This window comes from Moschus berezovskii, chromosome 20 (genome assembly GCF_049115385.1).
Source record: "Moschus berezovskii isolate FMDL1 chromosome 20, NW_MosBer_1.0, whole genome shotgun sequence".
Classification (NCBI taxonomy): Eukaryota; Metazoa; Chordata; class Mammalia; order Artiodactyla; family Moschidae; genus Moschus; species Moschus berezovskii.
In genome coordinates, this window is record NC_142479.1 from 21,541,391 (window position 1) to 21,558,056 (window position 16,666).

At 36.2% G+C, this 16,666-nt stretch overlaps 1 protein-coding gene across 4 annotated transcripts in view; it reads left to right on the forward strand.

The window, feature by feature from the left end:
- The window catches only part of RAD51C (RAD51 paralog C), a 29,546-nt gene that overhangs the window by 1,000 nt on the left and 11,880 nt on the right, over positions 1–16,666 (forward strand). For 3 of the 4 annotated variants that reach the window (XM_088828630.1, XM_055399611.2, XM_088828632.1), the window contains exons 2-5: positions 1,122–1,380; positions 2,355–2,521; positions 4,522–4,655; positions 11,936–12,067. In XM_088828630.1, coding sequence (XP_088684756.1) covers positions 1,122–1,380; positions 2,355–2,521; positions 4,522–4,655; positions 11,936–12,067 — 692 coding nt within the window. The remainder of the gene's footprint in view (positions 1–1,121; positions 1,381–2,354; positions 2,522–4,521; positions 4,656–11,935; positions 12,068–16,666) is intronic. The other variant, XM_088828631.1, reaches the window with a different exon arrangement.

Consider the following 16,666-nt stretch of genomic DNA (forward strand, 5'->3'; position numbering starts at 1 on the left):
GGGGTCATTTTCTCTCAACAGGTTGGTTTTTACCTGAGCAAATCTAAATGATAGTAATAGCTAACAATTACTGAGCATTTTGGATGGCCTCCGCGTTCTACCAAGGTTTTATGTGTATTTCATTCCCATTTTATAGAAGGAAAGTGTGAGGCATAAAAAAGTAACTTGCCTATGCATAGTGACTATGTAGTGAGTGGTGCAGTCATGATTGACAGACCTAAGTAATCCAGAGTTAAGGCTCTTAGATTGTATAGAACTTTCACTTCTTTAGCACCATTATTGTCTTTTTTTTTTTTTCTTTTGGTCACAGGGCTTGTGGGATCTTAGTTTCCCCACCAAGGATTCAATCCCACCCTTGGCAGTGAGAGCGCAGAGTTCCTAACCACTCCAGAATGGCCACCATTTTTGTCTTTTGTTAGCATCATATTGATAGTTCATATCCTTACCCAGTTAAGTACTGATATATCACACTTATAAGTGATACCATCCTCACAATTAATTCTTCTATAAGCTGCTTGTTTTGTAATTTCCATTTTCAGGCCGTGTTGTCAGGAATGAAGTTATGTAGTTGAGGAAGCGTAAGTGTACAGTTTGAACTATTTGTGCATCAGATAATTTTCCTTATTAAACAGTTTGCAGTGATCCATGAATCTTTAATGAAAAATTTTCACTATGAATAATACACATAGACTTCTTAAATATGCATCTTGTTTTGGGCAAAAAGGCCATTTTCATTATTTCCTAAAAAATAATTTGTATACCTTATGAGAGCAAGTTTATTATGGCTTCATAAGACCCAAAGAGATAGTAAAAGGACCAAAAGGGGAAAAAAGTACATTTTTATTTCTACCTTTGAGATACTCTTGTAGGTACTCAGAAATGCTTTAGGGATTTAGGTTTCTGAATTCTGTTTCTGAGGTAATAGATCTTTTAAGTATGCAAAGACTAAGAAAACAAAGATAAATGCTTTTATTAACTTGAAAAATTAAGTAGTTAATGGAATGTTACATTTTTATGTTTCTCTACTCTTGGCATAGCTCTTGTTATTTAAAAATTAAAATTAATAACAGTGTATTAGACTGTTTTAAATCTGTAAAATCAAGTGTTTCTGTTTCTTTCAGAAGTTGGGATATCTAAAGAGGAAGCCTTAGAAACTCTGCAAATTATAAGAAGAGAATGTCTTACAAATAAAACAAGTTATTCTGTTACAGCTGAGTCAGGCAGGAAGTGTACAGCACTGGAACTTCTTGAACAGGAGCATACCCAGAACTTCATAATTACCTTCTGTTCAGCACTGGATAATATTCTTGGGGGTGGAATACCCTTAACCAAAACAACAGAAATTTGTGGTGCACCAGGTGTTGGAAAAACACAACTATGGTAAAGTGTTCTCCCCTTCAGGGTGGGCTTAATAACATTTTATGAAAACAGCAGAGTATTGTGTGGCGGGTATACAGTTAGGAGACCAGAAAAGGCATGTATGTGCTTTTTTTTTTTTTATGGTAAGCTCTGTTTTAAAGAAATTATTTTATTTTTTGGCTGTGCTGAGTCTTCAGACTGTTCAGACTTTTCTGTAGTTGCGGCAAGCAGGGGCTACTCTAGTTGCAGTGCGTGGGCTTCTCATTGCAGTGGCTTCTCTTATTGAGGAGCACAAGTTCTGGGTGTGTGGGCTTCATAGTTGTGGCTCAAGGGCTCAGTAGTTGTGGTTCCCGGGCTGTAGAGCACAGGCTCAGTAGTGGGGTGCACGGGCTTAGTTGCTCAGCAGCATGTGGGATCTTCCTCAGCCAGGGATCGAACCTGTGTCTCCTGCATTGGCAGCCAGATGCTTTAACACTGAGCTACCAGGGAAGCCCAGCGTATATGTGCTGTTAGTTTTGTGTATGTGTGCATCAAACAAACCAGTATTTGCCTTACTTCACCCCATATTGATAGATTGATACAATTATTTTGATATTAAAACGGGTTTCTTTTGCAACAGTATAGTGTGGTCAGTGGGGTAAACAGGCAGTCTTCTACTTTATTATAGAATTAACTCCTGAGAATATATTTGAAAGCCAAATGTTTGAAAGTAGACTTCTTATAGTAAGAAAAAGGTCTTTACCCAGAAGTCTAAAAAAACCACTAAATAATCCTTAGTTGTGGTTTTATAGGTACACCCTCCCCCTAATCCATACATCAACTGATTGACATGTGTTTGGAACTATGGAGAGTCAACCATCTCTGTTGCCTTACAGAGTATATTTATGCCTATAAAATATTTACTGGTATCTAAAGGTTAGTGATCTGGAGTTTGAACAGCACTGCTTTGATGATTATGATAATGATTTGGTCATTTCAGTTCTTTCTCTTGACAGTATGCAGCTGGCAGTAGATGTGCAGATACCAGAATGTTTTGGAGGAGTGGAAGGTGAAGCAGTTTTTATTGATACAGAGGGGAGTTTTATGGTTGATAGAGTGGTAGACCTTGCTACCGCCTGCATTCAGCACCTGCAGCTTATAGCAGGAACACATATAGGAGAAGGTAAGTTAGCCAAGTGCTCTTTTTTCAGTATAATAAAAGTAATTTGCATTTGTATCCATCTCAAGCCTTATAGGGCTTCCCTTGTGGCTCAGCTGGTAAAGAATCCGCCTGCAATGCGGGAGACCTAGGTTGGGAAGATCCCTTGGAGAAGGGAAAGGCTACCCACTCCAGTATTCTGGCCTGGAGAATTCCATGGACTGTATAACAGTCCGTGGGGTTGCAAAGAGTCAGGCAGGATTGAGGGGCTTTTACTTTTAAGCCTTAATAAGAGACCACTTAGAACATGAAGCTTAATAACTTGGCTTAATAACATACTTCTCTTACAAATTGAAAGTGCTGCACTTGGGGTTGTCTCCTCTTCACCTTATATGGCCCTCGCTTTTTACTGCAGGAGCTCTGGGAGAAAACCTGTGTCTGTCAGTGTATGACTTCAAATCATCGTGCTCTGGCCTGCCAGTTGTAAGCTAGTGTTGTTGGACACCTTAATATAAGTAAAGGTTGTCTCAATGTATTCAGTGTATGTTGACTTTTGTACTGGTTTTTCCAAAACCAAGGGTGACCTTGAAAAATCATGTCTGGAAATGTTTAGAACATTATCCAATTGACCTTATATGGCTCTGTGTAGCATGTAATTGACTTTCGACTATATTAATTGTACTGTTAAAGTGTTGGGAAGATTTTTTGTCCTTATTATGTGGAAATATAGTGTTTTGCTTAAAAGTTTTTTTAAAGGTAATTTGTATTCGAGTTCTTGTCCTTCAGTTCAGTTCAGTTCAGTTGCCCAGTCGTGTCCGACTCTTTGCGACCCTATGGACTGTAGCACACCAGGCTTCCCTGTCCATCACCACCTCCCAGAGCTTGCTCAAACTCATGTGCAAGGAATCGGTGATGCCATCCAACCGTCCTATCCTCTGTTGTCCCTTTCTCCTGCCTTCAGTCTTTCCCAGCATCAGGGTCTTTTCCAATGAGTCAGTTCTTTGCATCAAGTGGTCAAAGTATCGGAGTTTCAGCTTCAGCGTCAGTCCTTCCAATGAATATTCAGGACTGATTTCCTTTAGGATTGACGGGATTGATCTCCTTGCAGTCCAAGGAGTTACTTGTAAAATTACATGGTTTCTGGTTTGACTTTTCTTTTGGTTTATTTTATTTTAGTTTTTGGATGTGTAGTCCTTAACTTATTATTTTCTCTGGAAATGTTAAAAGGCATAATGTTTTTCATAAAATGTTTGTATTCCCTTTAAATGAATCTAATCAGCTGGATATTTTTATTTGCATTGGAGTACTAGGTGTCCTTTTTAACCAGTGACCAATATGTCTACTGAACATTTGTCAAGCTATCCGTGTCCCAGGTGTAATTTGTAATAGTGTCTTAGGATCTTATTGTAAATATTGTGGTTGTAGCACTGGAATATAGTTCTTAATGACTGGTATGTGATTAAGTTGTTAACTTTTTGGTTAAAAATTAATTTCTTAAACATATGTTTGTAATAGGCAGTGTTCTCTGAAATTTATTGTTTTTTTATTTCAGTGTTAAAACTTAAGTACATTTTAAAATGCAATGATTTTTAGCTAGTTTCTCTCTGAAGTATGTACAGAACCAATCTGGTTATTTTTAAAAATCCAATATAAGGGAATTTTATTTTATATCATTGTTTCTACTTAAATATAAAATTATGCTATGGCTTTTAAGGGAAAAATATGCTGCTTTTGAACATTTTTCCTTTTAACTCTTAATTTGGAGTCTTATGAAAAAAATAAGAAAGAAATTCCATTATGATACTTCTATTCAATGGAAAGCAGTAACAGATACGAAAACGTAGATGTTAAAACTCTAGTCTTTATGTATATAAACAATTTCTGGATAGCATAATATGTAAGGAGACAGTGGAAAAGGTGAAAATAAGAGGTCAGGAATTTTGAAAAGATAGTTTGTGAAATGACAGTTTGTGAAATGACAGGTAAAACTAATTATTTTAAGATTGTTTTGTTGCTTATTTCAGAGCACCCAAAGGCTTTGCAGGATTTCACTCTTGAAAATATTCTTTCCCATATTTATTATTTTCGTTGTCGTGACTACACTGAACTACTGGCACAAGTTTATCTGCTTTCAGACTTCGTTTCAGAACACTCAAAGGTATGGCTCCATCTTCATCAGGCTCTCTTTTATCCCTAATTTGTTGATTACTTTTATCATGAAAGGTGTTGGATTTTCTCAAATGCTTTTTCTGAGTCAATTGAGACTATCATGTGGGTCCCCCCCAGCCATCGCTCTGTTAATCATGTGTGTTTCATTGATTGATTTTCATATTAAACTACCTTTGTACTCCTAAGGATAAATCTCGCTTGATCATGGTATATAATCCTTTCAGTATACTAAAGGACTGAGTTTGCTAGTATTTTATTGAGAATTTTTGTGTCTGTCACCGGTCTCTGGTTTTCTTTGCTGGGGATGTCTTTTTGTGACTTTGGTATCAGTGTAATACTGGATTCATAAAATGAGTTAGAAAGTTTCCTTCTCTACTTTTCAGAGTAGTTTGAAAAGGATTGGTATAAATTCTTTAAAAATTTTATAGAATTCACTGATGAAGCTATCTGTTCCTGCTCTTTTCTTTATTGAAAGGCTTTTGATTACTGATTCAGTCTCTTTTGGGCTACCCAGGTGATTCAGATGGTAAAGAATCTGCCTACAGTGGAGAAGACGCAGGTTTGATCCTTGGGTTGGGAAGATCCCCTGGAGAAGGGAATGACTTCCCACTCCAGTATTCTTGCCTGGAGAGTTCCATGGACAGAGGAGCCTGGTGGGCTAGATTTCATATGGTTGTAAAGAGTTGGACACCACTGAGCGACTGTCACTTTCCAGTCTCTTTACTTATTGTAAATCTATTCAGATTTTCTGTTTCTTTAGCAAGTTTTAGTAGTTTGTTTCTTTCAGTGAATTTGTCCATTTCATCTAGGTTATCTAATTTTTTGGCATATAGTTGTTCACTATATTCTCTTTAATTGTTATTTTTATAAGGTTGGTAGTAATGTCCCTATTTTCATTCCTGATTGGAGTGGTTTGCATCTTCTCTGTTTTTCTTAGTCATTTTAGTTAAAGGCTTGTCAATTTTGTTGATCTTTTCAAAGAATCAACTTTTGATTTCAGTGATTTTTCCAATTATTTATCTTTTATCTGTTTTAATTATTTCCACTTTAATGTGTATTACTTTATTCTACTTTCTTTGGGGTTAGTTTGCTGTTCTTTAGAGTACAAGTTTAGGATACTGGTTTAGGATGGGGATTTACATTCACATCAACAATGTAGGACGATTCCTTTTTCTCTACATCTTCCCCAACATTTATTTTTCCTAGACTTTGATGATGACCATTCTGACCAGTGTGAGGTGATTACCTCATTGAAGTTTTGATATACATTTCTCTAGTAATTGGCATATTTTCATGTGCTTTTTGGCCATCTTTATGTCCTCTTTGGAGAAATTTCTACTTATATCTTCTGCCCATTTTTTAATTGGTTTGTTTTTTGGATATTGAGCTGCATGAACTGTTAGTGTATTTTGAAGATAAATATATTTTGGTCACATAGTTTGCAAATATTTCCTCCCATTCTGTGGGTTGTCTTTTCATTTTGTTTATGGTTTCTTTTGCTATGCAAAAACTTTTAAGTTTAATTAGGTCCCATTGGTTTATTTTTATTTTCATTGCTTTAGGAGGTATAATGATCCAAAAAGACATTGCTGCTATTTATGGCAAAGAGTGTTCTGCCTGTACTTTCCTCTAAGGGTTTTATAGCATCTGGTCTTACATTTAGATCTTTAATCCATTTTGAGTTTATTTTTGTGTGTGGTGTTAGAGAATGTTCTAATTTCATTCTTTTACATGTGGCTGTCCAACTTTTCCCAGCACCACTTATTGACGAGACTGTCTTTTCTTCATTGAATACTCTTGCCTCCTCTATGGTAGATTAATTGGTCGTAGGTGCATGGGTTTATTTCTGAGCTTTCTGTCCTGTTCCATTGATCTATAAGTCTGTCTTTGTGTTAGCACCACACGTTTTTGATTACTGTACCCTTATAGTAGAGTCAGAAGTTATGGAGCCTGATTCTTCCAGCTCTGTTTTCCTTAAGATTGCTATGGTTATTTGAGGCCTTTTGTGTTTCCTTACAAATTAAAAATTTTTCTCTTCTAGACCTGTGAAAGATGCCCTTGGTAATTTGATAGGAATTGCATTGGATCTGTAGATTACCTTGGATAGTATAGTCATTTTGACAATATTGATTCTTCCAGTAAGAACATGATATATCTTTCCATCTGTGTCATCTTCAGTTTCTTTCATTAGCATTTTATAGTTTTCGTAGTACACATCTTTTTCCTCCTTAGGTAGGTTTATTATTATGTATTTTATTCTTTTGATGAGACAGCAAATGGGATTATTTCCTTAGTTTCTCTTATCTTCTGTTGTTAGTGTATGGAAATGCAGCAGATTTCTGTGTATTGATCTCTTATCTTGCAACTTAACCACATTCATTGATAAGCTCTAGTTACCATTTATTTCTGGTTATAAATTATTTTCTGGGGAATTCCCTGGCAGTTCAGTGGTCAGGGCTCTGCCCTTTCAATGTTAAGAAAGCTAACATTCAATCCCTGGTTTGGAAGCTAAGATTCTGCAAGCTACAGGGTGAGGCCAAAAAAAAAGAAATTCACATTGTAACTTTTAAATTTCAGCTGTTGAATGACAGCTTGAGTTGAATGACAACGCTTGGGTTTTTTTTGGTTTTTGACAATGCTTGTTTTACCCTACCCTCTCAAACTCTGTCATTCATTGACTCCATTATTCAGTATAATCTCCCTTTTGAGAGATCAAGGAAACTCACCAGAGTATATTCAGGAACTTGCTCTCTAAACTTGGAGGAGAAAAGTCATCAGTGTGACAGTTACTACTTAGCAGAAGGTCCAGATCTTTGTAATTCAGCCAGTTTCAATAAAATCTGTACTATAGAGAGGAAAATAGACTTATTTCTATTCTTCCATTATAGATTAGGTTTGATTTGAGCAGAGAGGTCCTTGGATGCCCTTGGTATTTGGGACTCCTTGCAAATACCCTGGAACAAAAACATGTAATTATATAGTATTTTCCTGTGCAGTATTTTCCTTCTTTTTATTTCATGATCACTCCTAGTTATTGAATTCATTTTCCAAAAGTAGTGGCATATTTCCTCAATTTTTTTGTGTAGTTCGCAATGTAATAGATATAGGCACAATAATTTAGAAAAAGTTTTATTGACATATAGTTGATTTATAATGTGTTAATTTCTGCTGTACTACAGTGATTCACTTATACATATTCTTGTCATATTCTTTTCCATTGTGATTTATCAAAGCATATTGAATATAGTTCCCTGTGCTATACAATAGGACCTTGTTGTTTATCCATCTTACGTATAATGTTGATAGTTTGCATCTGCCAGCCTCAGACTTCCCGACCACCCCTCCCTCATCCTGCTCTCCATCGGCAACCACTAGTCTGTTCCCTGTGGACACATTTTTAAGATCAATCTGATTATGACATTTTTTTCCATCACTTTATTAGAAGTCTGGACAGCAAAACAAATCAAATCTTGATCTGTAGTTTATTTGCTTGCTGGTTTCCATGTAGAAAATACTCCTCTATCATAGCTGATTTCAAGTATGTCATTGGACATGGAGTAGAGAAGAAACCGTGCACATCATTATGTAGTGTTTCCACTATAAAGGTAAAATAGATATAAATAACCTTAAGAGCATAGATAATAGTAAAATGTAGTAGGGGTGAGTTTTCAGTATTTATTATCCATATTTTAATATAATTCATTTACTCATAAATTTGTATTGTTTAATTGTTACAATTGACTATATTTGATGATGGATTTGTAAAACTTCTAAAACTTTAGCTCTTCGCTCAAGAGCTGTAGCATTTGGCCTCAGCACACCACTCTTCCTTTCTGTCCTTTCCTATCGCTCCTCCTCACTACTTTTTTTCTGACCCTTTAAACATACCAAACTTGTTTGTGTCTTAGGGCCTTTGACCTTCCTTTTTGTAATGTATGTGAGTTGTTTTTCTCTCCTAGAGGTTCTTATCCAGGAGTCAGTTCTTCTTTTTTTTTTAATTAATTATTTTAAACAACTTAGACTTTTATTTGCCCAAGGCCAGCTGTTGCAGGCACTGAGGCCCCAAGACTTCCAGAAGGGATGGGGGTGGGGGGCGCCATCCTGCCTTCTAGGTGCTGCCTGCCCCATCCTGCTTCCTGCAGGAGATAGGAGAGTAGATAAAGTGTACCCTTGCACCATCAAGTATCTCCTCAATTTAGTGTGTCAGTCGCTCAGTCGTGTCCGACTCTGCGACCCCATGGACTGTAGCCCATCAGGCTCCTCTGTCCAAGGGATTCTCCAGGCAAGAGTACTGGAGTGGGTTGCCATTTCCTTCTCCACCAGGAGTCAGTTCTGTTGCCTGCCTTCTTATTGATGTCTCCCTCACACCTAGTCTAAGTTTCCCTCTACCCACCACCTACTTACTTGTCATTTCACCTGGTTTGAGTTTCTTTATAGCCCCATCATTATCATAAATTATCTTATTCAGAACTTCTGAGTTGGTGAACCTATGGAGGTGCTAGGAGAATGGCTCTGGGAGAGAACGTGGAAGCTCCATGTCCCTTCCCAATACCTTCTCTATGCATCTGTTCCATCTGACTATTCCTGAATTATGTCCTTTATATTTTTTCTAGTTGACACATAGTTGATTTATAATGTTGTGTTAGTTTCTGGTGTAGAGCAAAGTGATTCAGTTATACGTATATATACATACTCTCTCTCATATTCTTTACCATTATGGTTTGTTCAGTTCAGTTGCTCAGTCATGTACAACTCTTTGCGACCCCATGAACCGCGGCATGCCAGGCCTTCCTCTCCATCACCAACTCCTGGAGTTTACCACAGCTGATGTCCATTGAGTCGGTGATGCCATCCAACCATCTCATCCTCTGTTGTCCCCTTCTCCTCTTGCCTTCAATCTTTCCCAGCATCAAGGTCTTTTCAAATGACTCAGCTCTTCGCATCAGATGGCCAAAGTATTGGAGCTTCAGCATCAGTTCTTTCAATGCACACTCAGGACTGATCTCCTTTAGGATGGACTGGTTGCATGTCCTTGCATTCCAAGGGACTCTCAAGAGTTTTCTCCAGCTCCACAGTTCGAAAGCATCAGTTCTTCGGCACTCAGCTTTCTTTATATAGTTCAACTCTCACATCCATACATGACTACTGGAAAAACCATAGCCTTAACTAGACAAACCTTTGTTGACAAAATAATGTCTCTGCTTTTTAATATGCTGTCTAGGTTGGTCATAACTTTCCTTCCAAGGAGTAAGTGTCTTTCAATTTCATGGCTGCAGTCACCATCTGCAGTGATTTTGGAGCCCAAAAAATAAAGTCAGGCACTATTTCCACTGTTTTCCCATCTATTTGCCATGAAGTGATGGGACCGGATGCCATGATCTTAGTTTTCTGAATGTTGAGCTTTAAACCAACTTTTTCACTCTCCTCTTTCACTTGCATTAAGAGGTTCTTTAGTTCTTCTTCACTTTCTGCCATAAGGGTGGTTGGTGTCATCTGCATATCTGAGGTTATTGATATTTCTCCCGGCAATCTTATTCCAGCTTGTGCTTCTTCCAGCCCAGCGTTTCTCGTGATGTGCTCTGCAGCATAAGTTAAATAAGCAGGGTGACAATATACAGCCTTGACATACTCCTTTCCCTATTTGGAACCAGTCTGTTGTTCCATGTCCAGTTCTAACTGTTGCCTTCTGACCTGCATACAGGTTTCTCAAGAGGCAGGTCAGGTGGTCTGGTATTCCCATCTCTTTCAGAATTTTCCACAGTTTATTGTTTATGGTTTATTACAGGATTGTAAATATAATTCCCTGTGCTATACAGTAGGACCTTGTTGTTTAAATATTGTTATATATAGTAGTTTGTATCTGCTAATCCCATACTCTTGTTTTATCCCTCCACTCCTTTCCCGCTTAGTAACTATGTTTTTTCCTGTGTCTGTGAGTCTGTTTCTATTTTGTAAAGTTGATTTGTGTCATGTTTTAGATTATATGTATAAGTGATATCATATGATATTTGTCTTTTTCTGACTTACTTAGTATGATAATCTAGTTCTATCCGTATTATTGCACATGGCATTATTTCATTTTTTTGAATGAATGTATATGTGTATACATTATACACGGATATATACGTGCTCCAGTTTCTTTATCCACTCATCTGTTGATGGACATTTATTTTGTTCTCTTGTCCTGGCTGCTGTGAATAATGCTGCTGTGCACACTGGGATGCATATGTCTTTTGAATTATAGTTTTCTCCAGATACATGCCCTGGAGTGGGATTGCTGGATCATATGGTTCTGAGTTATATCCTTTGTAATCTATTGAGTTTAAAAAAAGAAATTATTCATATATTTGTTTGCATATAAATTGTCCTTTACTCCACTAGAACATAAGCTCCAAAAGATCAAGGATCTTGTCTCTTGTTCCCCAGTGCATGGAACAGTGACTAGCATATAGTAGGTATCAAATATTTGTTGAATGAAGTAATGAATGAGAGATATAAAAACAACTTACTAAGACAAAAGCTTCTCCTTTTGCCTAGTCCTTATAAAAATATATAATTTTGTCATATTTTGTTTACAATTGGATTAGTTTCCAGATTCTGTTTGTTCTTGGATCTTAGGTTATATATTATTCTATTTTCACCATTGGAGCCATTATTTAGATCCTATTAGACATGAAACTGTCATGAAAATGTTTATTTATCATCTATAAGTAAACTTTGTTGATTAGAATTCAAAACAAACTTGCCTCTTGCTGAATTCTGTAATGGTTAGTTGCCCTATAGTGTATTTTAAGTTAAAGAAAAATATAGCAAAAATTAAGCATTTGAAAAAACTTTTATAATTTAATATTTGAGAGGGGTTTTTTTGCTTTGTTTTTTAACATAAAAAGAATCCTGAAGATAAAATTGACATTTAATTGAAAAATTGATTTTACTAAGATTTTAAAAGTGTTTTTTATTGGTCCACCTCTGTGAAGACTGGGTATAGTGGCAAATTATGAAAGCATTGTAATTGCATTTTTTTACTGAATTATTTTTTTAAGATGATAAATTATCAAACTAGAGTTTATTCTAACTTCTAGTGACTAGTGCAGAAAACACTGAATAGCTTTCTACCTGACCAAAATAAAGTCTTTGGAGAGTAGGAAATAGAATGCTGGATTTTAAAATTTTGTTTCTTTTTTTCTGTAATGGACTCTGCTTTGTGGTTGCCATTTATTATTTTATTTTAAATACCAAACCTAATATCTTTATCTCTTTTGTAATTAGGTTCGATTAGTGATAGTGGATGGTATCGCTTTTCCTTTTCGTCATGACCTAGATGACCTGTCCCTTCGTACTCGATTATTAAATGGCCTAGCCCAGCAGATGATCAGCCTTGCAAACAACCACAGATTAGCTGTAAGTATTATTAGTAAAGGGAATTTTGTTATAAAGTCATGGTTATATAAAATGTTCAAATGTAGGGAATTCCCTGGTCATTCAGTGGTTAGGGTTCTACTTTTCTGGTGCAGAGGGTACAGGTTTGATCCCTGGTCAAGGAACTAAAGATCCTGCATGTTGTGCAATATGACTAAAAAAAAACATTAAAGTCTAGAAATAGCAAAATATAAAATTTGTCTGACTGAAAGCAAATAATATGGACATACAGTTCCTTTTTTTAGATTTTTTTTTTTTGGCTGTCTTTGTTGCTGCCCGTGGGCTTTCTCTAGTTGTAGCAAGCAGGGGTACTTTTCGTTGTAGTGTGAGGCTTGTCATTGTGGTGGCTTCTCTTGTTGCAGAGCACAGGCTCTAAGTGCATGGGCTTCAGTAGTTGTGGCTTGCAGGCCCTAGAGTGCTGGCTCAGTAGTTTTGGCTTACTTACCATATAGCATGTGGAATCTTCCCAAACCAGGGGTTGAATGCATGTCCCCTGCATTGGCAGGTGGATTCTTAATCACTGGACCACCAGGGAAGCCCCAGTGTACAATTGTGAATGTAGTTTTGTTTCAGTTTGGTTTCTGTAAAACAAATTAAATCTAGTCGGAGTGTTGTGTATCAGTTTTCCTTTAAAGTAAAAAGCATAATTAAGATGCTGAATTATAAAAATGGACTTTGTTTGATAAAGAAATGCCACCTTTGATAATTACATTGTTTTCTTTGTAATATACTTGATGTTTCTCAGGTAAACTCTTCCAACATTGCCATTTTCTTTTATTCTTGAGTCTTTGATTAATACATAATGTAGAATCACACACTCAGACGGGTAGAAAAATTGTGTAAACAAACAAGCTAGATATTTAGAGGAGGAGCTAACTCTTCCAGATATGTGATGTGAGAAGAGGTAAAGATGAGCTCAGAAGTAAAGAGATAAAAAAGGAGTGAGGTACAAACTTTTTTTTTAACTGCCTGTTTGCATTTCCCTCTCTGCAGCTTCATCCTACCATTCACACACACACACACTTGTCTAGGAGGGAGATGGGAGGTCCAACTACTTACCTTGATTTTCGTGTCTGTACCTCAATTAGAATCCTTAGCACAAAGGTGTAAATAACTCCTCAATAAAATCACTTCAAAGCGTACTTTTTTTTGCTTTGCATATGCTGAAAACATGGTGTCCTGTCTTGAATTATTTCTTGTCATTAATTTGTAATTTCTTGCATGTTCAGTCGTGTCCAACTCTTTGTGACCCCTTAAACTATAGCCTACCAGGCAGACTCCTTTCCAAGGGATTTTTTTTAGGCAAGAATACTGGAGAGGGTTGTCATTTTCACCTCCAGGGGATCTTCCCAACCCAGGGATCAAACTGTTCTACACTGGCAGGCGGGTTCTTCACCCCTTGAGCTACCTGGGAAGCCCGATTTATAATTTAGCATTGTGTTAGTATCAGTGAGGAGTCCCCAGTAGGGGGCACTCAAGGATAATGGGTTGTATAGTTCCTTAGGTTTTTGCTTTTGTTTTTTAACAGAAAGAGCTTCATCTTTTCTGATTAAAAAAGTATTCTAGGGAGTTCCCTGGTGGCTTAGTGGTTACGATTCCAGGCTTTCATTGCCGTGGCTCAGGTTCAGTCCTTGAGGTTACTGAGGTGCTGCCAGCTGTGAAGTGCAGCTCCCCCTGCCACCACCACAAAAAAAGAGTAGTCTAAACAACATGAAATGTCACCCATTGTTTAGAGTCAACAGCTTAATATATGCTTCTTCGTCCATGTATTCAATTACTTCTGAAAATATTAAGCCAAAAGGGATATCTCTTATTTTTGAACTTTTTGTTATGTATTAGCAAATTGCTCCCAGAAAGTGTATTCCAAAGTATTTTCTGTACATCAATGAATGGGAATTCTTTTTTTTTTGTTGTTTATAGTTCAGTGGAGAAAAGATAAAATTTATTTTGCTGATTTGGATAGTATAAAGAATTCCCGTATAACATTTCCCAAGATTTGCTTTTTCATTATTCTCTCCCCACTTTCTTTCTGTGTACACACACGTACACACAGTTTATGTGTTTTTCTGAACTGTTTAAAAGCTGTTTAAAATATATGCACATATCATATCCATTTGTCTAATAATACTTGAGTATAGATTTTCTAAGAATGAGAATAGTCTCATATGGTATCCAGAGTATAGTTATTTAATATTATATTGCACTTTCACATTTAGTCCATATTTTAGTTCTGTCACTTATCTCAATGATGTCCTTCATAACAATTTTTTCCCCAGTTCATTTTGCCAGCTGGAATCATATTGCTTTTAACTTGTCATATCTCTTAGTTGCCTTTCTTTACTTTTGTGCTATTGCTATGTTTTAAGAATACAAGCCAGTACTTTTAGAGAATATCTCTGCAGTTTGGGTTTCTGTGATGTTTCCTCCTGATTAGATTCCAATTATACCTTTCTTTGTGTGTGGCTAAAATAGAAGATAGACTTTTTTTCTTGAGGTACAGTTCACCTTTTAGAGATACATTTATTTTTTAGCAGAAAAAATATTAACAGCCCTATTAGACATAGTTAATATACCATAAAATTCACCCTTTTAAAGTGTAGCTCGGTGCATTTTAGTATATTCAGAACTGTGCAGTCATCACAGCTATCTAATTTTAGAACATTTCCACCACCCCAAAAAGAACTTCCATACCCGTTCACCATCATTCCCCATCGTACCCTCTCTGTAGCCACTAACAACCACTAGTCTGCTTTCTCTCTCTGTGGATTTGTCTTCTTTGGATATTTTATATAAATTCATACAATATGTGGTCTTTTCCGTCTGGCTTCTTTCACTTAGCATAATATTTTCAAGGTTCATGCATGTTGTAGCATGTATCAGTGTGCTTTTTATGACTGAATAATTTTGCATTTTATTTGTATACCGCATTTTGTTTATCTGTTCATTCATTTAAGGACATTTGGACAGCAGAAGTACTCTTAAAGCACTGAAGTTCATAATTTCAAAGTGATTATTACTTCACTACTTTAAGATGCATTTTTTTTTTTGGCACCATCCTTCACAGTTTGTGAGAAAGGCTAGAATCCTGACCACTAGTCCACCAGGGATGTCCCAGGACTCATTCTTTAAGAGCTTGGAGTTATTACACAATAACTTTCATTTATATCATGGTAAACCCAACATTTTTGCAGAAGGAGTATTAATTATTTTATAAATATTTTCTACTGATGCAAATTCTGATTTGGGGATGTTGAACAACTGGTAAGCCGGTATGTCTGTTTACATTTGCCTCAAAGTGTGTGGTGGATAATGTGTAACATGTGTAATAGTCTGTAAAGAAATATTGTCTGATAGAACTTTCTGTAAAGACGAAAATGCTCAGTCTGATATAATAGTTGCATGTTCGTTGAGCACTTCAAATGTGGCTAATGCTATGGAAGAACTAAATTTCTAGTTTTAATTAATTTAGTTTTTAAAAGTTACATGGCTAATGGCTGCAGAATTGAATAGTGCACCTTTAATCTAAAGGTTTTAGTGTAATATCCCACTTGATAAAGATTAAACACTTGATAGTATGTAAAGAGTATTATTCAACATGTTGTAGATGCCAGTTAGACATATATTTCAGTTAATTACCAATTTAAATTCCTACTTAGCTTGTTCTAAAACACCTGGAGTAAGGTAACACATGAGAAGACCACTATGGCATTTAGAGGAGAGAGACTAGAGGAAGGTGCTGTCATCCAGTTTGTGCCTGACTGAAATCTAGATCACAGATTTCTCCTTTGTATATAAAAATTTTAGGGTGTTGATCACTATGGTGGGAACAGCCAAATAGCCTTTTCTTTCTCAGTTTTCTTAAAGAATTGGTGAATTTTTTAGATCTTTTCTCATTGCTTTTCTAGAAGTTCTTTACCAGTTTCAGCTTTCAGTAGTATCTGTCTTATTTCTGGAGAGAAGATCTGTATTGGAACAATATTTAAAATAACCATTTCTGGAGAATTTTGGATGAGAAGGTGCCAGATAATCTGACTTTTACTGTGTTCAGTTAGTCTTAAACACTTTTTGTCTTTGCTTTCAAATTGCTATCTTGTGGGACTTACCTGGTGGTCCATTGGTTAAGAATTGAGATTCCACTGCAGGGGGCACAGAGTTGATTCCTGGTTGAGGAACTAAGATCCTACATGCTACGTGGTGCAGCCAAAAAATATATAAACAAAAAAAATAAAATTGCTATCTTTTTAAATATATTATCTTTAGGCCCCTATATGTAAAAGAATTAGCAATATCATTAGCCTTGAGGCCATCTATGAGTAAGACAATACCTGTATCTCTATTATCTGAGCAGTCTGGTATAGTTATAATTTGGGGTCATTTGATCTGTTACTGGATTTTATTCTTTCCTAGTTCTTTTAATTATACTGTGCTCTCTATATGATTTTAGGTCTCTTCTCATTCTTTGCCTCAAAGTTTCTAGTTTTTTCCTGTAAAATCATAAATGGTAATATTGTCTCTCCCCTAACAGTGTAAACACTGAGTTAATTTTATTAAGGATTTTATTTTTTAATTTGGCCACACCAC